This window comes from Centroberyx gerrardi, chromosome 10 (genome assembly GCF_048128805.1).
Source record: "Centroberyx gerrardi isolate f3 chromosome 10, fCenGer3.hap1.cur.20231027, whole genome shotgun sequence".
Lineage (NCBI taxonomy): Eukaryota > Metazoa > Chordata > Actinopteri > Beryciformes > Berycidae > Centroberyx > Centroberyx gerrardi.
This window is the reverse complement of record NC_136006.1, coordinates 20,638,273-20,654,378: the sequence shown is the minus strand read 5'-3', so window position 1 is coordinate 20,654,378 and position 16,106 is coordinate 20,638,273. Positions and strand designations below refer to the sequence as shown.

General features: G+C 43.2%; 1 protein-coding gene across 1 annotated transcript in view; it reads right to left on the bottom strand.

The window, feature by feature from the left end:
• Positions 1 to 2,085: 2,085 nt before the first annotated feature.
• Positions 2,086 to 16,106, bottom strand: part of clybl (citrate lyase beta like) — a 55,459-nt gene continuing 41,438 nt past the window's right edge. Inside the window, exons 4-8 of the mRNA XM_071923578.2 lie at positions 11,396 to 11,497; positions 9,965 to 10,058; positions 9,117 to 9,284; positions 4,184 to 4,308; positions 2,086 to 2,412 (exon numbers count right to left, since the gene is read on the bottom strand). Coding sequence (XP_071779679.2) covers positions 2,317 to 2,412; positions 4,184 to 4,308; positions 9,117 to 9,284; positions 9,965 to 10,058; positions 11,396 to 11,497 — 585 coding nt within the window. The 3' untranslated portion in view covers positions 2,086 to 2,316. The remainder of the gene's footprint in view (positions 2,413 to 4,183; positions 4,309 to 9,116; positions 9,285 to 9,964; positions 10,059 to 11,395; positions 11,498 to 16,106) is intronic.

Genomic DNA, 16,106 nt, shown 5'->3' with positions numbered 1-16,106 from the left:
TTGAAAGGAATATAAATATCTGATCCAAAGGTTGTTCTGACATAAGCAACTTTGCTTTATTTTCAACTTTATTTTTGATATTGTGACAAAAGTAACCCAGTATATTGTATATCAGTATCATACATCAAATGAAACTCTTAGATGAAGAGATTGTTAAAGCCCTAAATATAGCTTTGACTCATTCATAGTTATGTGATTTAACAAATAAAGGATGCATCTGATTGTATGTTTGCTTTTTCATGTAATATTCAGGTGGATGTTTGTTCTGCGACTTGTCCAACAATCAGGAATGCATGCATTTGTTCATGGGTCATCACCTCCAACCAGCAAGATTTAGCCACCACAAATGATAAATGAATGGAAGTAAGAAAGCCATTGTGAAATATATTAAAGTTTGATCAAAATCCTCATAACTGTGATAAAGAATTTCAAGACACATCACAGCTTTATCATTTATGGTTTCCAGACTTTAGACGCTTGTATGGCTATTAAAAGAGAACAAGACCTTGCATTTCAGTTTTACCTGGTTTTACTACTTATAGTCCAAAGATCCTGTAACTGATGAGCAAAAGAAACATATTTTAAATGTTAGACCACTCATTCCACTTCAAAGTTAGTTGTAGTTCAAGTCATCCATGCTTACAGTTCAAAACATGTTACATCCCAAATCTAACACACATTCGGCAGAGCTGGGGAACGCTACAAAGCGGCTCTACCCGAAAACTGTTTGAGGATTTAATTAATGTCACACGAAATAGCCCTCTCTCCACCGACCTCAGGGTAAAATAGTAGGTGGGATTGGGTGAAAACAAACAAACAAGCTGAATGTGAATTGATGACAGAAAAGTGAACCAGGGGTGAGGGAGATATGTGGCCAAATGCCAAGGAGACAGCTTACTGTTGGGGCCTTTGGCTGGGCGCAGGAGTGGTTTCGATCTTTTTGTCTGGCTTGGCCTGGCACAGACCACAGTCCTGCCCCAGACACAATAGATCATACAGTATGAGAGAGAGAGAGAGAGAGAGAGAGGTGGATGGGGTGGGGTGGGGTTGGGGAGGTGTAGCGCCTTTCATTACCATGGTCACCGATGGCACTATTAACCATTCAACACCCCCCCAATTATCCTCCCATCCACAGTCAGAGAGACAAAGCCTTGGTCCTAGTCTGCTGGAGCAACATGGCCACTAATCTGTCCCACTCTAACATCACACCCACTTCACTGTCTCCAAAAGTCAGACACGCACAAGCGCTTCACACTGCCCCATTGTAGTTTTATTTGAAACCGCACAGCAAACCACTCCACTGATGCGTTGCCCTGGCGTCGGTGTTCATTTTTCAAATGCTACCATTTATCACTGACAGCTGTGTAAGCAGAAATAGATATCGGAGATGCTGATATATAGGCTGATAACACCAGGGGTACAGGTGAACATAAGCCAGAAGCAATATTTATCTTCTTATAGTGCTGAATTGAAATGAGAACATCCAAGTTCCAAGTGTTTGTCCCGAGGAGAGAGCAGGTAAAGAACACTGTAGCAGCAACTGTTGTGCAGGTCCGAGCGTGTCTGACGCCACACGCCCTCCACACCAACAACACAGGCTCACAGCTGACACACAGAGCGCTGCGTGGCTTTACTAAGGAGACTGAAACAAAAAGCTAAATTGTTAGTTTAAGCACTTCCATTGAGGCTTTTTTAGCCAAACAGGACTTTGATGTTTGTGAGTCGGGGCCTGGGCAGGGGGTCGAGGCCCGGGCTGAGGCCTGGCTTGAAGGCTGGGGCCCGCCATGCCCCGGCTGAATAGATCAACAACAGTGGCTTGTTGTGTTTGTTTACCCTTTCGCCCAGCTGCCTGGACCCTGGAGATGGGAGAGCATCCGTCATGACCCAGGAGAGGTGGGAGGCATGGGCACACACACTGGAGGAGGACACAATGGCACACACATTGCAGAGCTTGCCAAGAAAGCGCCCACACAAGACAATAATCCTAGATGCTCCATTACAACAGAGGCAAATATCTGCTGTTGCCATAAACAGAGTTCATACTGTTGAAAAAAAATTAAATAAAACTATATGTCAACTGCCATATCAAATAATTTAATTTAATCAACATCAAAATCAACAAAACATATTTCAACAATGAGTACAAGTTTACAACCACAATTTCCCAGTGTCCCGTTACATCAGGCAATAGTTGATGAGCTTCTGACACTATTCCTGTCAAGAGACCTGCAAAGTTTCTGGTGTTATCAGGTCTCCTTCAATTTCTCCCGGCTCAGTTCAGTTCTGTGGTTCCTCCGTTTTCTTTCTACCTCGGTTTTATTTCTCTGGCACGGCGGCGGCCAGTGTTATGATGTTCTGCGCCTGCTTCAGCGAGGGCATGTCGATCATACTGCCACGGAAGGTGAAGGCACCCTGGACGGGTTCACAGCACAGGAGAGAGCAGAGAGAGCAGCGTTAGAAAAGGACAGCAGAACCACTGTAAATACAGGTTATTCAGTTCTACATATTTTCCTGTGGGTATCATCATTCACAGATGCTAATGTACGTGTATAGGTGAAGCAAAAAATGTGCCAAAAATACAAAATACAGGGTATTATTGTTAGGGGTTCATGGCATCTATCATAGCACCTATTTTGTGTGCGTGAGCGATGTGGCGTATAAGTGGCATAAAAAAATGGTTGTGCACTTCTCAAAATGAACAGAAGAATCACAAACATAACCCCATTGATTGTAGCAGAAATGTGTTATGGAAGAAAACGTAAATCAATAAAGAATGTTTCACTTTGGTGAGCCACATTTTGCCCCATCTTTCTTCTGTTATAAAAATGCTGTTTGAGACATCAGGTAAACTATCTCTTTACAGTGTCACCACTGTGCCTATCTATTCATGCTAGGAAAAACAAAAAGCTGCAAGTAACATCAAAGTCAAAAAAGCAAAAGACATTATAAAAAATGTAGTTGATACTAGTAGCTGTAGTGAATAGCTGGAGGTGAGAATTATGAAAAACAAGCACCTGTCGTGTTGTAAGACAAAGGGATTGACCCTGCTCTCTGTTCAAACCCCTATACACACACACACACACACACACACACACACACACACACACACACACACAAACGCACTGCGTGGCAGAGGGAAGGGTAGGATATGAGTCCCTCGGGCGATGCTTAGTGAGAGCAGCCCTGGCAGGGAGAGAGGTGTGGGCAGATTGTGTATTACCTCAGCAGATAGCCCACAGAGCTCAACACACAGGATCCAACCATGCACTAAATTAGGAACAATAATATTGTACACTTAATTGGCCCACCTCCCCCCCTCTGTCTCCTATGTTGTCTCTGAGAGTCACCCAGGGGTGTACAGTATGTATTCTCTGGAACTACAGAGGTGTGTGAGTGGGTACACAAAGGATCAGTCCAATTCTCTGAGCAGAGAAAGACCGCTGTCATCTCGCCATGCCCCGCACTGTCAACACAGAAATGGTATCACAGTGGAGCCATACGCTAGAGGGAGTTGTGTATGGGTGTCTAAAGACAAAAATAATATTCTGGTTCATTCTCAGTTGCTTCTCTAAACTAATTTATTTAAGAATTTGAATATATATAGAAATAGTCATTTTGTCACAGGACACGTCCCAGCAGTAGGATAGAGTGCTCTACACATACATTGACCACAAACCACAGCCAAATTTAGTACCTTCAAAATAACAGTCCAGATTTTGGAAAATGTGGTTGCCCTCTTTTAGAATGAAAGTGATATCTTAATGAAGTGGTAGCTTAAGTGAACGTTATTGGAAATACCACACTAGTGACAGGACAGCCGCTAAAAATCTTATGGGAAAGAGTGATGGGCATGTGTGCTCTCCATTGAATATTTTTGTCTTATTTTTACTCTCTGTATTTATGTATACAACATGATGGAACAAAAATATATACTTTCGACAGCTAGGTATGGTCATATTGCATGTTACGGTTATTGATAAGTAACTTCTTATTAGTGAAAATTCCCTTTGAGTTAATTCATGAACTGTCCTGTGTCAGCATATTTCAGCAATGGGAAAATACGGTCAGCATTTCCTACTTACTTGTCCAAAATACTAACAGGTAAGAAACGATACAATCATTTTTTAACGCTAAGAAATGAGCCACTGTTTTGTCACTGCCTGGCAGAGGGTGTTAACGTTACCTTTCCCTCTTTCTGGTGTTGGTCAAAGGCAGCGATCAGCTCTTTGGCCCACTGTACCCTCTCCTGGCTCGGGGAAAACTCCTCCTGTACAGCCTGGATCTGCCCCGGGTGGATTACCTGCTTACCTGTACACAGGAAGACATACACACTTTCAAAATGCACAGAAAAAAAAGATATATATAAAGAGAAATGACAGGGGGACAGTGGTTTCTAATGAAATGAAATACAGAAGCGCCCTGTGCTTATTAAGCGAAAACAAAACATTTTTTAATGTAGTTATATCCATATGCCAGGAGTAAATCATCACAAAACATATTTTCGTATGAGAATTGGTATTGAAGAAGTAGTTATAGAAAATCGGGAGGAGTATCAATATTTGTGGGCTGCGGCTGGCACACAAGTATGCAGTGTGTGTGTGTGTGTGAGAGAGAGAAAGAGAAAGAGAGAGGGAATGAGAGAGGAGGAGAAAGAGAGGGATATGTAAAAGACTCTAAATGTGTGTGTAACTGTGTGTGTGTGTGTGTGTGTGTGTGTGTGTGTGTGTCAGCATCTCCTAAGCCAGTGGGGTGAGTCAGTGGGCCAGCACAGGGCCGCAGGATGCTATGCATCACAAGTGATATCAGGTGTCTCCTCTATTGTGTCCTCCCGGCCCTGTGCAGCCCTGCTGCAGGGCAGAAACTTTGCTGCACGCTTAGTTACACTTCAATCTGTGACAGAAGTCATCTAGAACAGGACCCCGATGACGATAAAGTGGCCTGTGCGAGCCCGACGGGACCTAAGCACACACACACACACACATGCGCGCAAGCAGTCAAGTAAAGCGTGGAAAATTGCAAAAAAAAAAAATCATATAGAATTCACAAGTAGGTATCGTATAAAAAGACAATATGCCTGTAATTCAGTCTACGTACTGCAATGATTATAGCCAAATGGTCATTTTTGATGCATCTTTACTGTACATTAATCCATAATTAAAATACTAAAATATGACATGCTTCATTTTCTGTTTCTACAAATACATATATGGTGATTATTAATTTCTTCTGTGCAGTGTTCAGTGTCAGCAGATCCAAACCTCTCCTCAGACAATTGCAGAAATGACACCTTTTTGTCCAACTGAAACAGAAGCCTGACAGGGAGTTAAGGCAGCTCTGTCTGACACAATCCTCGCTTCCCTCCACTCCTTCACAGTTAAATCTGGGCGAACGCCACAGACATAATCCCGTGTACATTTGCGGATCAAACTTGTAGTGATAAGTTAAGGTTATGAAACGTCTGGTGAGAACGACAGCCCAGCAGCAGCCAGCAGGAACTCGTCACTTTAGGGCTTAACTCTGTCGCCAACAACAAATCCTTCAAGGTGGCCGAGCAGGCGGGCTGCGCTTGCAAAATTTAGCCCAGGAGAGGAGAGGAGAGGCGAGGAAGGGAGAGGAGAGGAGAGGAGAGGAGAGGAGAGGAGAGGGGAGGAGAGAACCCACTCCCTTCATCTGCTCCTCTCACCCCAGTTAACCCCACAGACACTCACACAGCAGTTACACAATCAACGCACTCTCATTAAGGATTTTGGACTGTGGGTTCCAATTATTGATATGAAAGAAAATAATTCATTAAATTGTGACTAATGATGAATAGATACCTACTACCCAAGTGTGAATATTACAAAATACATTCTGTGTGTGTGTGTGTGTCTGTGCGCGCATCCATGCTTGTGCATGTGTGTGTAGAGCCGAGGGACACTGTAGTTGTATAGTCTCTGTTGGGTAAACAGCCTGAAGACTCCTTAGTCCCAAGATGGAGGTGTGTGTGTGTGTGTGTGTGTGTGTGTGTGTGCACGCGCGCATGTGTGTAATCTTGCGTATGTGAGTGTGTCACCTTGCGTGCAGCAATTCACTGACTAAGTATTTTGGTTTTTATGCTTTTGCTTTTGTGTTTTTATGCATTTTGTGCACATGCGTGTGTATGTGCATGTGTGTATGTGAGTGTGTGTGTATGCAGCACGTATGTTGCAGTCTAGGGGCGTGGCAATAGAAGCGTGCGTTCCCTCCTCTGCCACCTGTTTTGCTTCTGGCGATGAGTTGAAGATGGAAGTACGTTTCCACACTCTGCCATGAATCCCTGGAATTGGCAGGGTTAAATAAAAGTGGGTCCTGTGTTTGTGTTTGTGTGTGTGTGTGTGTGTGCGTGTGTGTGTGTGTGTGTGTATGTATGTGTGTGTATGTATGTGTGTGCGCAGGATGACAGGAGAGTGACAGAGCACAGAAACAGACAGTGTGACTCAGGTGCCCTCAGTTACAACCCATTGGTTCCCCCAAAACGCATCATTCATGCCCTCCAGCCAATCCCAGCCTGCCATGTGGTGCTGGCATCTCATTGGAGGATTGCTATTTAGCAAAGTGCTCTCAGGCGAATGATGGGCAGGGTCCCGGGGATGGCAGTGAAATGTGGTGCCTGAAAGCAGAGAATTTCCACTGCAATTTTGTGAAACCGTCCTCTATTTCTGCTTGCGGAAGGGAGATATTTTCCAGCTGGCTGTCACCAAGGCGTAATGGCAAATGTGTTGTAACACACAGGTAAAAGCGCCTGAAATACGTGACGCTGAAAAAGTGAAGACGCTGTCAAAGCCCCAGAATTAATTAGCTTCAATGCTGGGTTTTGCCTCCATCCCGTCCAGTTCACCAGTAAGAAGCACTGGGTGTTGGTGTTTCACCAGTGCTTTCCGTGCTCTGTGCTAATGGCTGCTGTATGCGGCTTAGAAAGTGCCAAGGTCAATTACTGCACAGGTAGAGGCTTTTGGCTGGACCGTATTATTGCTTAAGTACACTCTGGCCAGTAATAGCCACTAACTAAGATTATACAGAGTGCCCGGGCTTGTAAGCCATTAATCCATAGTCCTTTGAGTGGTTCTGTTCCATATCAAATCAAACTATTCATTTCATCAGCTGGCTGCTTCCCTCATCGTCTGTTATGGCTTACCAACGTGTACACACACCTCCAAACAAACGCCTTCATTTGTGCATTTCTATTTTCATAAAGAGATTTAATTCAATTAATTTAGACCGAAACACACACAAATAAATCAAAATATTATATTTATGCTATTTGTATCAATTTGGGAAACCCTAGTGCTAAATGGCATCGGATCTATCACACTTGACTGGGTGAATATTTCATACTGAAATTGTAAAAAAGAGAAAATGTAAAATTCTAAGGTGACAATATTCAAATCATCTAGACGGTGAAAATAGTCTGACTACCTTGTAAGAGTAACTATAAAAAAAAAAAGAAAAATCCAGTGTAAACACACACAAACGCACACACACACGTACAAAAAAAATAGCCTCACACCCTTCTTTGTGCACTGTAAACAGTGTCTGTTGCAGGCCGCAGCACTAGAGAATAGTGGTGGCAAATGAGGTCATTTGGAAAATCAGCTGCTATACGAGACACACTGAAACTCCAAGCAATGAAAAAAACCATTACATCACCGTGCATATTTATGCGTGAGTGGACGTGAGTATGCAAGACATCTGCTAGAAGATCACCTGCGAGAAGATTCGACATGGAAAGTGTTTGACTGTGTGCATCTGTGTGTGCGTGTGTGTGTGTGTGTGTGTGTGTCTAAGCCAGTGCAACGTGGGGAGGGTGCTCATGGATTAATGATTTGGCAAATAAAAGCAAATGCCAAGCACTTCTTTTCCTCCATTTCTTTCCAGTGTGAAAGCCCATTAATGATCATAATGTAATGTCTAACCTTGTGCTGCTCTATTCAGCGAACTCTCACTGCTGCCAGACACATTCAAAAAAATCCAAACCGAAACAATACGCCACGTTAAAAAAAGAAACGGTATATCTCGAGATCCAGTGCTGGTCTTTTCTCACATTTACGTGGAGCCGGACAACAGGAGAAAATGCCTCAATCAATTATTCTTCAACGAAAATACCAGAACAACAATATTTGCTGCAGCAATAGAAGAATAACTCTGGAATATCCACTTTGGAACAGACTGTCCTGCCTCCTGCAGTCTGTTACACACAGTCTGTGGGGCACACGCACGCAAACACACACACACACGTACGTACACACACACACACATGCACATTCTGAAAGCGTTGCCTGGCTACAGACACACACTGAGCTCTGTTAAGCTAGAAGCTAACATTCGATGCTAACTGCTCCCTTCTCTCACACACACACACACACACACACACGCACATGCACAAACACACGCACACAAAACCATTTAGTCCTCCTTTCATGGTGGGCAGAACAGAAATGTCATAATCAGAGACCAACATTTAACGACTGAGCAGTGCTATCCAGGTTTCACTAGAACGGAAACCAAAGCGTGGAGTGGAGTGTGAAAAAGACGAAGACATGCAGCCGGTAATAAAATCACGGAGATAATGGTCATTTTTAATGTGATATCTTTTCTACTGTGAGCGAGAAATGTATGTCAATTTCAAACGAAAAGCCGGGAGATCGTTTGCTGCCTCCCACTGCTTTTCTAAGCAACATTTTAAACATTCATGAAACAGCTCATAAGTCCAATTCTCCTTTGGAAAGCGGGGAGGAGTAAGAGAGAGTGATGGGGGAAGAATGAGGAGCGGAGAAGGGACACACTGAAATGTTCCATCAGCCTGAATGGTTTGGGCAGAAAGTAAAGGCAAGTCTGCTATGGTGCCATGGGGAAGAATGCAGCGAGCATGGGATATAAATAAAGGAAGACAGACGAGGAAGATGTGATGGGATAAAAGAAATCAGAGGAGTCTGGGGGGGTTGAGAGAAAGAGATATATGGAGATGTTGAGTCCGGGACTTGAATTGACCTAGGTGGAAGTAAAAGCAGCCCGTTGCAGATGAGCTATCCTTGTAGGCTAGGTTAACGGGACAGGGGCAAACCTGGCCTGGAGAGGCACATAGTAAGAAACTGTACCTGTGAAGCCCATGAGAGCTCCCTCTCTGGCCTGCTGTCTCAGCCCCTCCTTATCTTTGTAGTCGATATAGACCAGGTCAATGGCCTGCAGCCCAAATGCCTTGGTGGTCACGACCACCTTCTGCCGGGCATAAAGAAGCTCCCTGGCATCCTTGGTCCGAGTGGCTCCTACAAGAAAATATATGGGTGCACATGCAGAATGTGAGCATGTACAACACACATTACATACAGTATGTACAACATGTGTGGTGAAGATCTCAGAGAGAGACAAGTTGATGTGCAAGGAAATAAGAGGTGGATAGGGGGTAGATATAATGGATCTAGATGTAATGAATAGATGAATGGAAGAGGAGCGAGTATGGAACCCAGGACAGCAATGTTCCTTATACATGCCATTCTCTTTCTATCTTTGTAGGGGTATGTGTCACATCAAACTACTTAGTAAAATCTGGCATTTGAATGTTACGTCCCTTATTGGCAAAAATGCATGCCTGGAAGACCATGACCATGACCTTTATGGATCGATAGAGTCTACTTGTAAATCCGGCATACCTACGATCCGCCAAGCACCACCGACTTCAATAAAATGACATTTGTAACTGGTTCGGCTGCAATTCATACAAACTTCTTCCATTCCTCCTCTAAAATACACCATAGAGGTGGCATGGGGGGCATGTACTGTGAGGCATGTATTTGGAGGCAAGCAAGGCAACATTAAACTGACAGATTTAACAACGGAGTTTGACGTGATGTTCTCTCCCATACATCCAAAAGGAGAAAGAGAGAATGGCAGATAGCAAAGGGTGAGCAAGCGGTGTGTTGTGTGGAGCGGACAGTCTAATGGGCACCTATGCTGGCACAGAAGTCATCAGAGCCAAACACCACGCCGTCATGGTGGAGACCAGCCTTGGGAGCAAGTCGACGCACTTCCTCACACACCGCCTGGAACACACACAGCGGTGTGTTAGAGCCACAAAGAATATGTGTGTGTCTAATACAGGCAGACACAAGTGAGACAGATGCAGAGTGGGAGAGAAATGTTGTACATCTTGGCAGCATGTCACGTTTCTCTATTCTTACATTCTGATTCTGACCATAAGCTGTATTCCTATATTCTTACTAGAGTCCAACCAATATGGGTTTTCAAAGGTGGATACAATATTTTTGGATTAAAGCTGCCAATAGCCGATATTTTGCACTCATATTCTTTATATATCATTTTGAACATTTTCATTCCAAAAAACTCTAAATAAAAGCATTCAGTGTTTCCTCTGGAATTTTATTCTTTTTAGGGTGAAAAAGCACTAAAACTCTCCATTAAAACCCATGCTAATGAATATATATATGTATATCGGTCTAACCCTAATTCATACTCCAGCTTCCATTTCACAAAGATTGACATTAATGTGAACTGGCCCACTAAACACACCGCATGCAGACATGCACACTAACACACAAACAAACACAAAAACACACACAAAACACCCACAGATACTAAGAGATGTCTGTTCACTTTTGGCCTGCCTCAGACACCTTGCTAAGATGACAGCTGAAGATAAGACTACTGGCCACAAAGACTACTGAATGAGGAAAAAAACATGACTGGAATGTGATTGTCTATGGTGAAGAGCATGGAACAATAGGAATGTGCCTCCTGCTTTTGTCGGCTTCCAAATTAATTTCACCACTAGCTGTGACACAGCGATTTTTTTTTTCCATGCTTGGAACCTGGGGTTCAGTCTGGGCAAAGATACAGGGTGTTCTCAAGAAAGCACACAGAGGCAACCCCCCACCCAAAAAAAAAAAACCACTCACACACACACACACACACACACACACACACGATCACAAAACAAGAGGGGGGAACTAAAAGACAAATCAAAAGAAAGAAGGACAGCATGTTTCTCCCCAAATCCCCAAAACCGTGCCCTTTCCCCCGTGCAGCTGAAGGTCGTGCTGTAATATAACCAGAATTGCTTTGATGCTTGCCAAAAAATCATTAAAAACTCATCCAATAAGATGATATTAAAACAGGTCTAATTAAAACATGTCAGTGTGTCTGGAGAGAAAGAGAGACAGAGAAAAATAGGAGACAAAAAGAAAAAAAAAAAACAGGCTCAAAAGCCTCATTTTGAGAGACTGTCCGAGTGCTTTGAATCCCTTTCTTTTTGGACACGTGGAGCGTTTCGCTGGCTGACACAGTCTTTAATCTAAAGTGAACAAGGGACAAACAGCAAAATGTCTTACGCAGGCAGTTTTTGGGTTTGTTTGTAATTTACCTTAAAATTGAGCAGGCCCACAGCGGTTTCCACGAAGGTGACCAGGCGAACGGGCTCTGTCAGCGCCCGTCCTTTCAAGTGGTGCTGAAACCTGTCAACAAACTAAACACACAGGGACAATCACACGCACAACTCATTAACTATAGCCATTGTTCATCTGAATAGAAAAAAAAAAGAAATACTCCAAACAATCATAATAAATTCATTTGTTCTCACTACTGTGTACGCCACACTACAGATATTCTAAAACAACTCAAGTATTCCTCAAATCTCTGTGCGGCGCTGCAGCTCATATATCCTCTGTCGTGTTTACTTTTTCTCTACGTTTTTAAGACTCATTATCAATTTGAAACTATTTAATTTTGTTTATGATAACCATTGAAAGCCAAGGAAATGTTTAGTTATGATATATTTGTTTTAATCTGTGTGTGTTTCACATTAATATGTGTGGTGAAACACTGCTGCCAAGCTCAGTGGAGCCATTAATGCATTATGAGTTATATGAATGGGGAAAAAACAGGAAACCAAGCAAACTGAGATATTGAACTGTTTGTGTCAGAGTGAATTTGAAATTGTGAAAAAAGCTTCAGGATTAACAATACATAAAATGGTAAGACAGCTCTTTCAAATCCACTGTGGGGGAAGACAGAGAGAGACAGGGAAAAAAAAAGAAATTTAAACGTACAAAAACTCACTTTTGATATAAATCTTGACACCTTTATTACCTGTATCGTTCCCATTTCACTCCTTATTCAGAAACAAATCTGTGAGTGTTCAAATAGCAGGGACAGGGGAGCAGGCGAGAGGAGCGACAAAGCAGGGGGAAATGAAATATTTTACATTATCACCAGGGTTCCCCCTTCGTCTGAAGTCTTCTGCTCTACCTTCTTTCAGAGGCTCCGCACAACTACAGCATGTGCTCCCCCGAGAGAGCGCGCACATGTAAATGCACACGCGCACGCTCGAGCACACGCATACACACCGCGCAAGAAAGAAGAAAAAGTACTAAAACAGGGGAGAAGAAACAAGATTTGGGATGTCTTTGAGTGTGTTTTACTCCTACATTATTCTGTTTCGCGTCCCCCCTCCGTGGCAGGGAACAGGGAGATTGGAGCAACAATCAGAGTGTGATATGACACTTTGCTGAGGCCTTTATTCTGCACGGCTCCTGCTAATATGCAAGCTCACCTAAGAAGGGCTTTAAAACCAAGTTTAGTTCTTTGAAGACCAAAGCATTCCAATTTTTTCCAACAGACCAGTTCACAGCTAGCTCTGGACTGCCAGTGGGGTAGCCCAAATTCCAAAATCTATCATCTGGAAACACACAAAAGCCCCCTCCGTCAGATATTTCCTTTCAAAGCCAGTCAAAAAAAAAAAAAAAAAAAAAAAAAAAAAAATAGGAGAGGGGGTGAAAAGCTCAGAGTAGAAATGTCTAACTCCATGTCCCCCCTTCCTCTCCTTTTTCTCGCTCTCTCTTTCACACACCAGGAAAAAGACAGATATAAATAACCTCAGGTAAAGCACCGCTATTTTTCTAAATGAAGACCAAAATAACCCCCATGTGCGCACTCACACCACACTTGTTCTCAAACTCAAAGAGTGGGCCTCCATTGAAGGATTTCAAAAAATAGGGGCAATTTTAATCATCTCCCCATTCAATCTCAGTTGGATAAATCATATCTGAGAGATTTGCATAAATACAAACCATCAAAGACTTTTCATCTTCAAAGAGGTTTTCAAGACCCAATAGGCTTTGTACTGTAATCATCTGAGGTCACAACCCTGCAGGAGCAAGGCTGCTATGGCAACATAAAAACTAACGCTGGGGGCTTAGCATAATATCCCCCCTCCTCCCCAAACACAGAAAGGGAGGGGGTGGGGGGTGGGGGGTGGGGGGGCAGAGAGGGAGAGGAGGGAAAAGAGGGTGTAGATAAACCTATTTCCCTGACAGAAGATACTGGAGAGATATTGCACATTGTGGGGAAACCTACCTGATAATACACACAGATTACCACCGCTACACCGCGCCGCGCAAGACTCTAACAAGGCTGCGGCGACTGGGCTGTTTATTCGGCCGAGGCAAAACAAATGACAGCTCGACGCGGCGCCACTGGCTAAAGAGCCTCAACAGCCAAGCCTCTCTGATTACATGTTTATGTCCTTCTGGTGTATTCTCCAGTTCGACCATAATACACTTTAAGGGTCCGATTCACACTATATAAGAGGCGCTGCAGCGCTCTTTCATTGTTCCTCTGTCGTGTGGATGCAACCATTAGCTGTCAATGGCACTCAATCTGAGGACCCTTCGAGATGTTATTCACTATTGACACAAAAAAACAAAAAAAAACACCTCTTCTTGCCGTTCAAGGCCTCGCTACACACCAAGCCCTCCGACGATTTCACCACCCGATCATGAGAAGGGAAGGAGGGAGAGATGGAGCTAGAGAAAGGAGGCTATAGTGGGACAAGTTTCAATTAATTTTCTTCAAAAGGGGGCCAGATTAAATGTTTCCGGCCTGCTGAAGTGTTCATTTCACAGAGGGGAAGCGGAGAAAGGGGATGAGGGGAGGGGACAGGAGGAGGAGGAGAGGAGGAGCGGGGCCGGGGTGCGATTCTTTCGGTCCCAGTGCACACCAAATAGTGTGGTGGGCAAAGAATGCACACGGCTCCGAATCTGTGTGAGAATTGTCCTCGGACAAAGGAGGGAGTTACGCCTGTTATAGCCCAATAAGGCCTGTCAGTCACACAAGGGCTGGGGGAGAGGAGAAAGGCAGAGCTAAAGATTTCCACACAAAGGGAAACAAGTAAGTCCATCTTTTAGCAACAAATCAGTCTGGAGGTTCCAGTGCTAATATCAATAAAAAGGGAGGAAAATAAACAAGAGAGGGATTTACTGCGCTGCCTTACAAGAGTGGAGAAAATCAGACACATGCTTACAACACACACACACACACACACACAAACGAGCGCACAGACACACAGACATGCATGTAAACTGAAGAAAAAGTCAAGCACACAGACAGGAGGAAAATACATACACATGAAAGGCCGACGGAGAGGGGAACATACATAAACATGAATACACACACTGGTAAATAAATGTCCCATCAAGAGCTACAAGCCTGACTTAGTGGTTTTAACTGGCACACATTCATGCACCTGCTTGTGCACAAACACACACACACACACGCACACACACACACACACTGCAAATCAAATGTGTATAAGGCGCACAACAGACTAAGTTTGCATCCACAGGAATATATTTGTCCTGAGGGGAAATGTATTGATATAAACAAGTGACTTACAGAATAAACGTAAAGGTCGTCTTTACGCTTTAGTAGAAACTTAGGATAGGCATTTACCTATTGGTGTATTTGTTTTGGAGCTGTGAACATACAAGCTAAGATTTCCAGCATTAAAAAAAAACTTGGATTGTAAAGGGGAAAAAAAGAATGGCGAACAAAAATAATGTTTTTTTTTTTTCAAATGAAGAATAGAGGTGAAGGGGGAAACGGCTGAGCAAGGGGAGAGAATCTGTGAACACCTGTCGGCAATTATACTTGGAAGAAAGAAAGGGCAGCAGGAAATAGACGTGTTCTAATTAAAACCACTAGTTAAAAACTTCCTGCTTCTGGCCCCAAGACCCTGTGTGAGTGTATATATGTGTGTGTGTGTGTGTGTGTGTGTGTGTGTGTATGTGTGTGTGCATAAGTAACACATAGAGGGAAAAAGCCAGACTGGTCCCCCTCCTTTCACTCTCTTTTCTCTCTTTCACTCCCCCTATATTACCCCTTACCCCTCTCTGTCTCCCTTAACAAAAAAATCTTCACCTCTCCTCTCTCTTAATCCCCTAACATTGTTTTGCCAATTTGTAATTTGACACAATCAACAAAATATAATTAAAAAAAAAAAAAAATAGCCACCTAAAGCTACCTAGTTTTAGTCACCTAACTCAACTAAAAAATCAGCTAGACTAAATTGCTTACACTTGTAGATGTGTGAGAGAAAAAGAGAGAGAGATAGATTAAGAGGAGAGAGACAGAGACAGAAGGAAATGAACGATACAATGGTTGCTATCTGAATCTGGGCATACTCTGTCATTTGGTGTTTTTGCTTTGGCAAAAAGTACTTTTGAATTTCATGCCAATAAAGCATCTTTGAATGGAATTGACTTGACAGAAGGACACAGACACACAAACAGAAAAGGAGGCAGACAGTAACCTGGTCCCTCCCGGTAAGTGTCCCATATGGAGCTGATCAGAACGGCCTGCTTTAATGATGTCACTGTCTCCTGACCTGTCGGGAGCTGACATCCGCACAGCGCCCCTTTATAGAGAGCCAGAGGGATGGCCAAACCCACACAAACACCTCTCTTAACTAGGGCACAGGCCACTTAGCATGGACAAATTGCAAACACTAATTTATAAGGAAAAATAGGAACAATATTGGTGGGTAATCATTTCAGAAAAAAACCTGAAGTTATTTTATTTGTGCAATTATCAATAACTTTTGCTAGAGTGGTGATCAAAGCTCACAATATCCTCCATCAAATCTGGTATCGGCCTGTGATCTTCGTCATACAGTGAAACTTTAGTAACCGGGAAAGGAGGCTGTTTGACTTTGTAAAATGTTTGGACAACTGAAATACATTACAATATTTAAATGTGCGCATGAATAAGTAAATGCAATATATGTTTCCACTCATTCT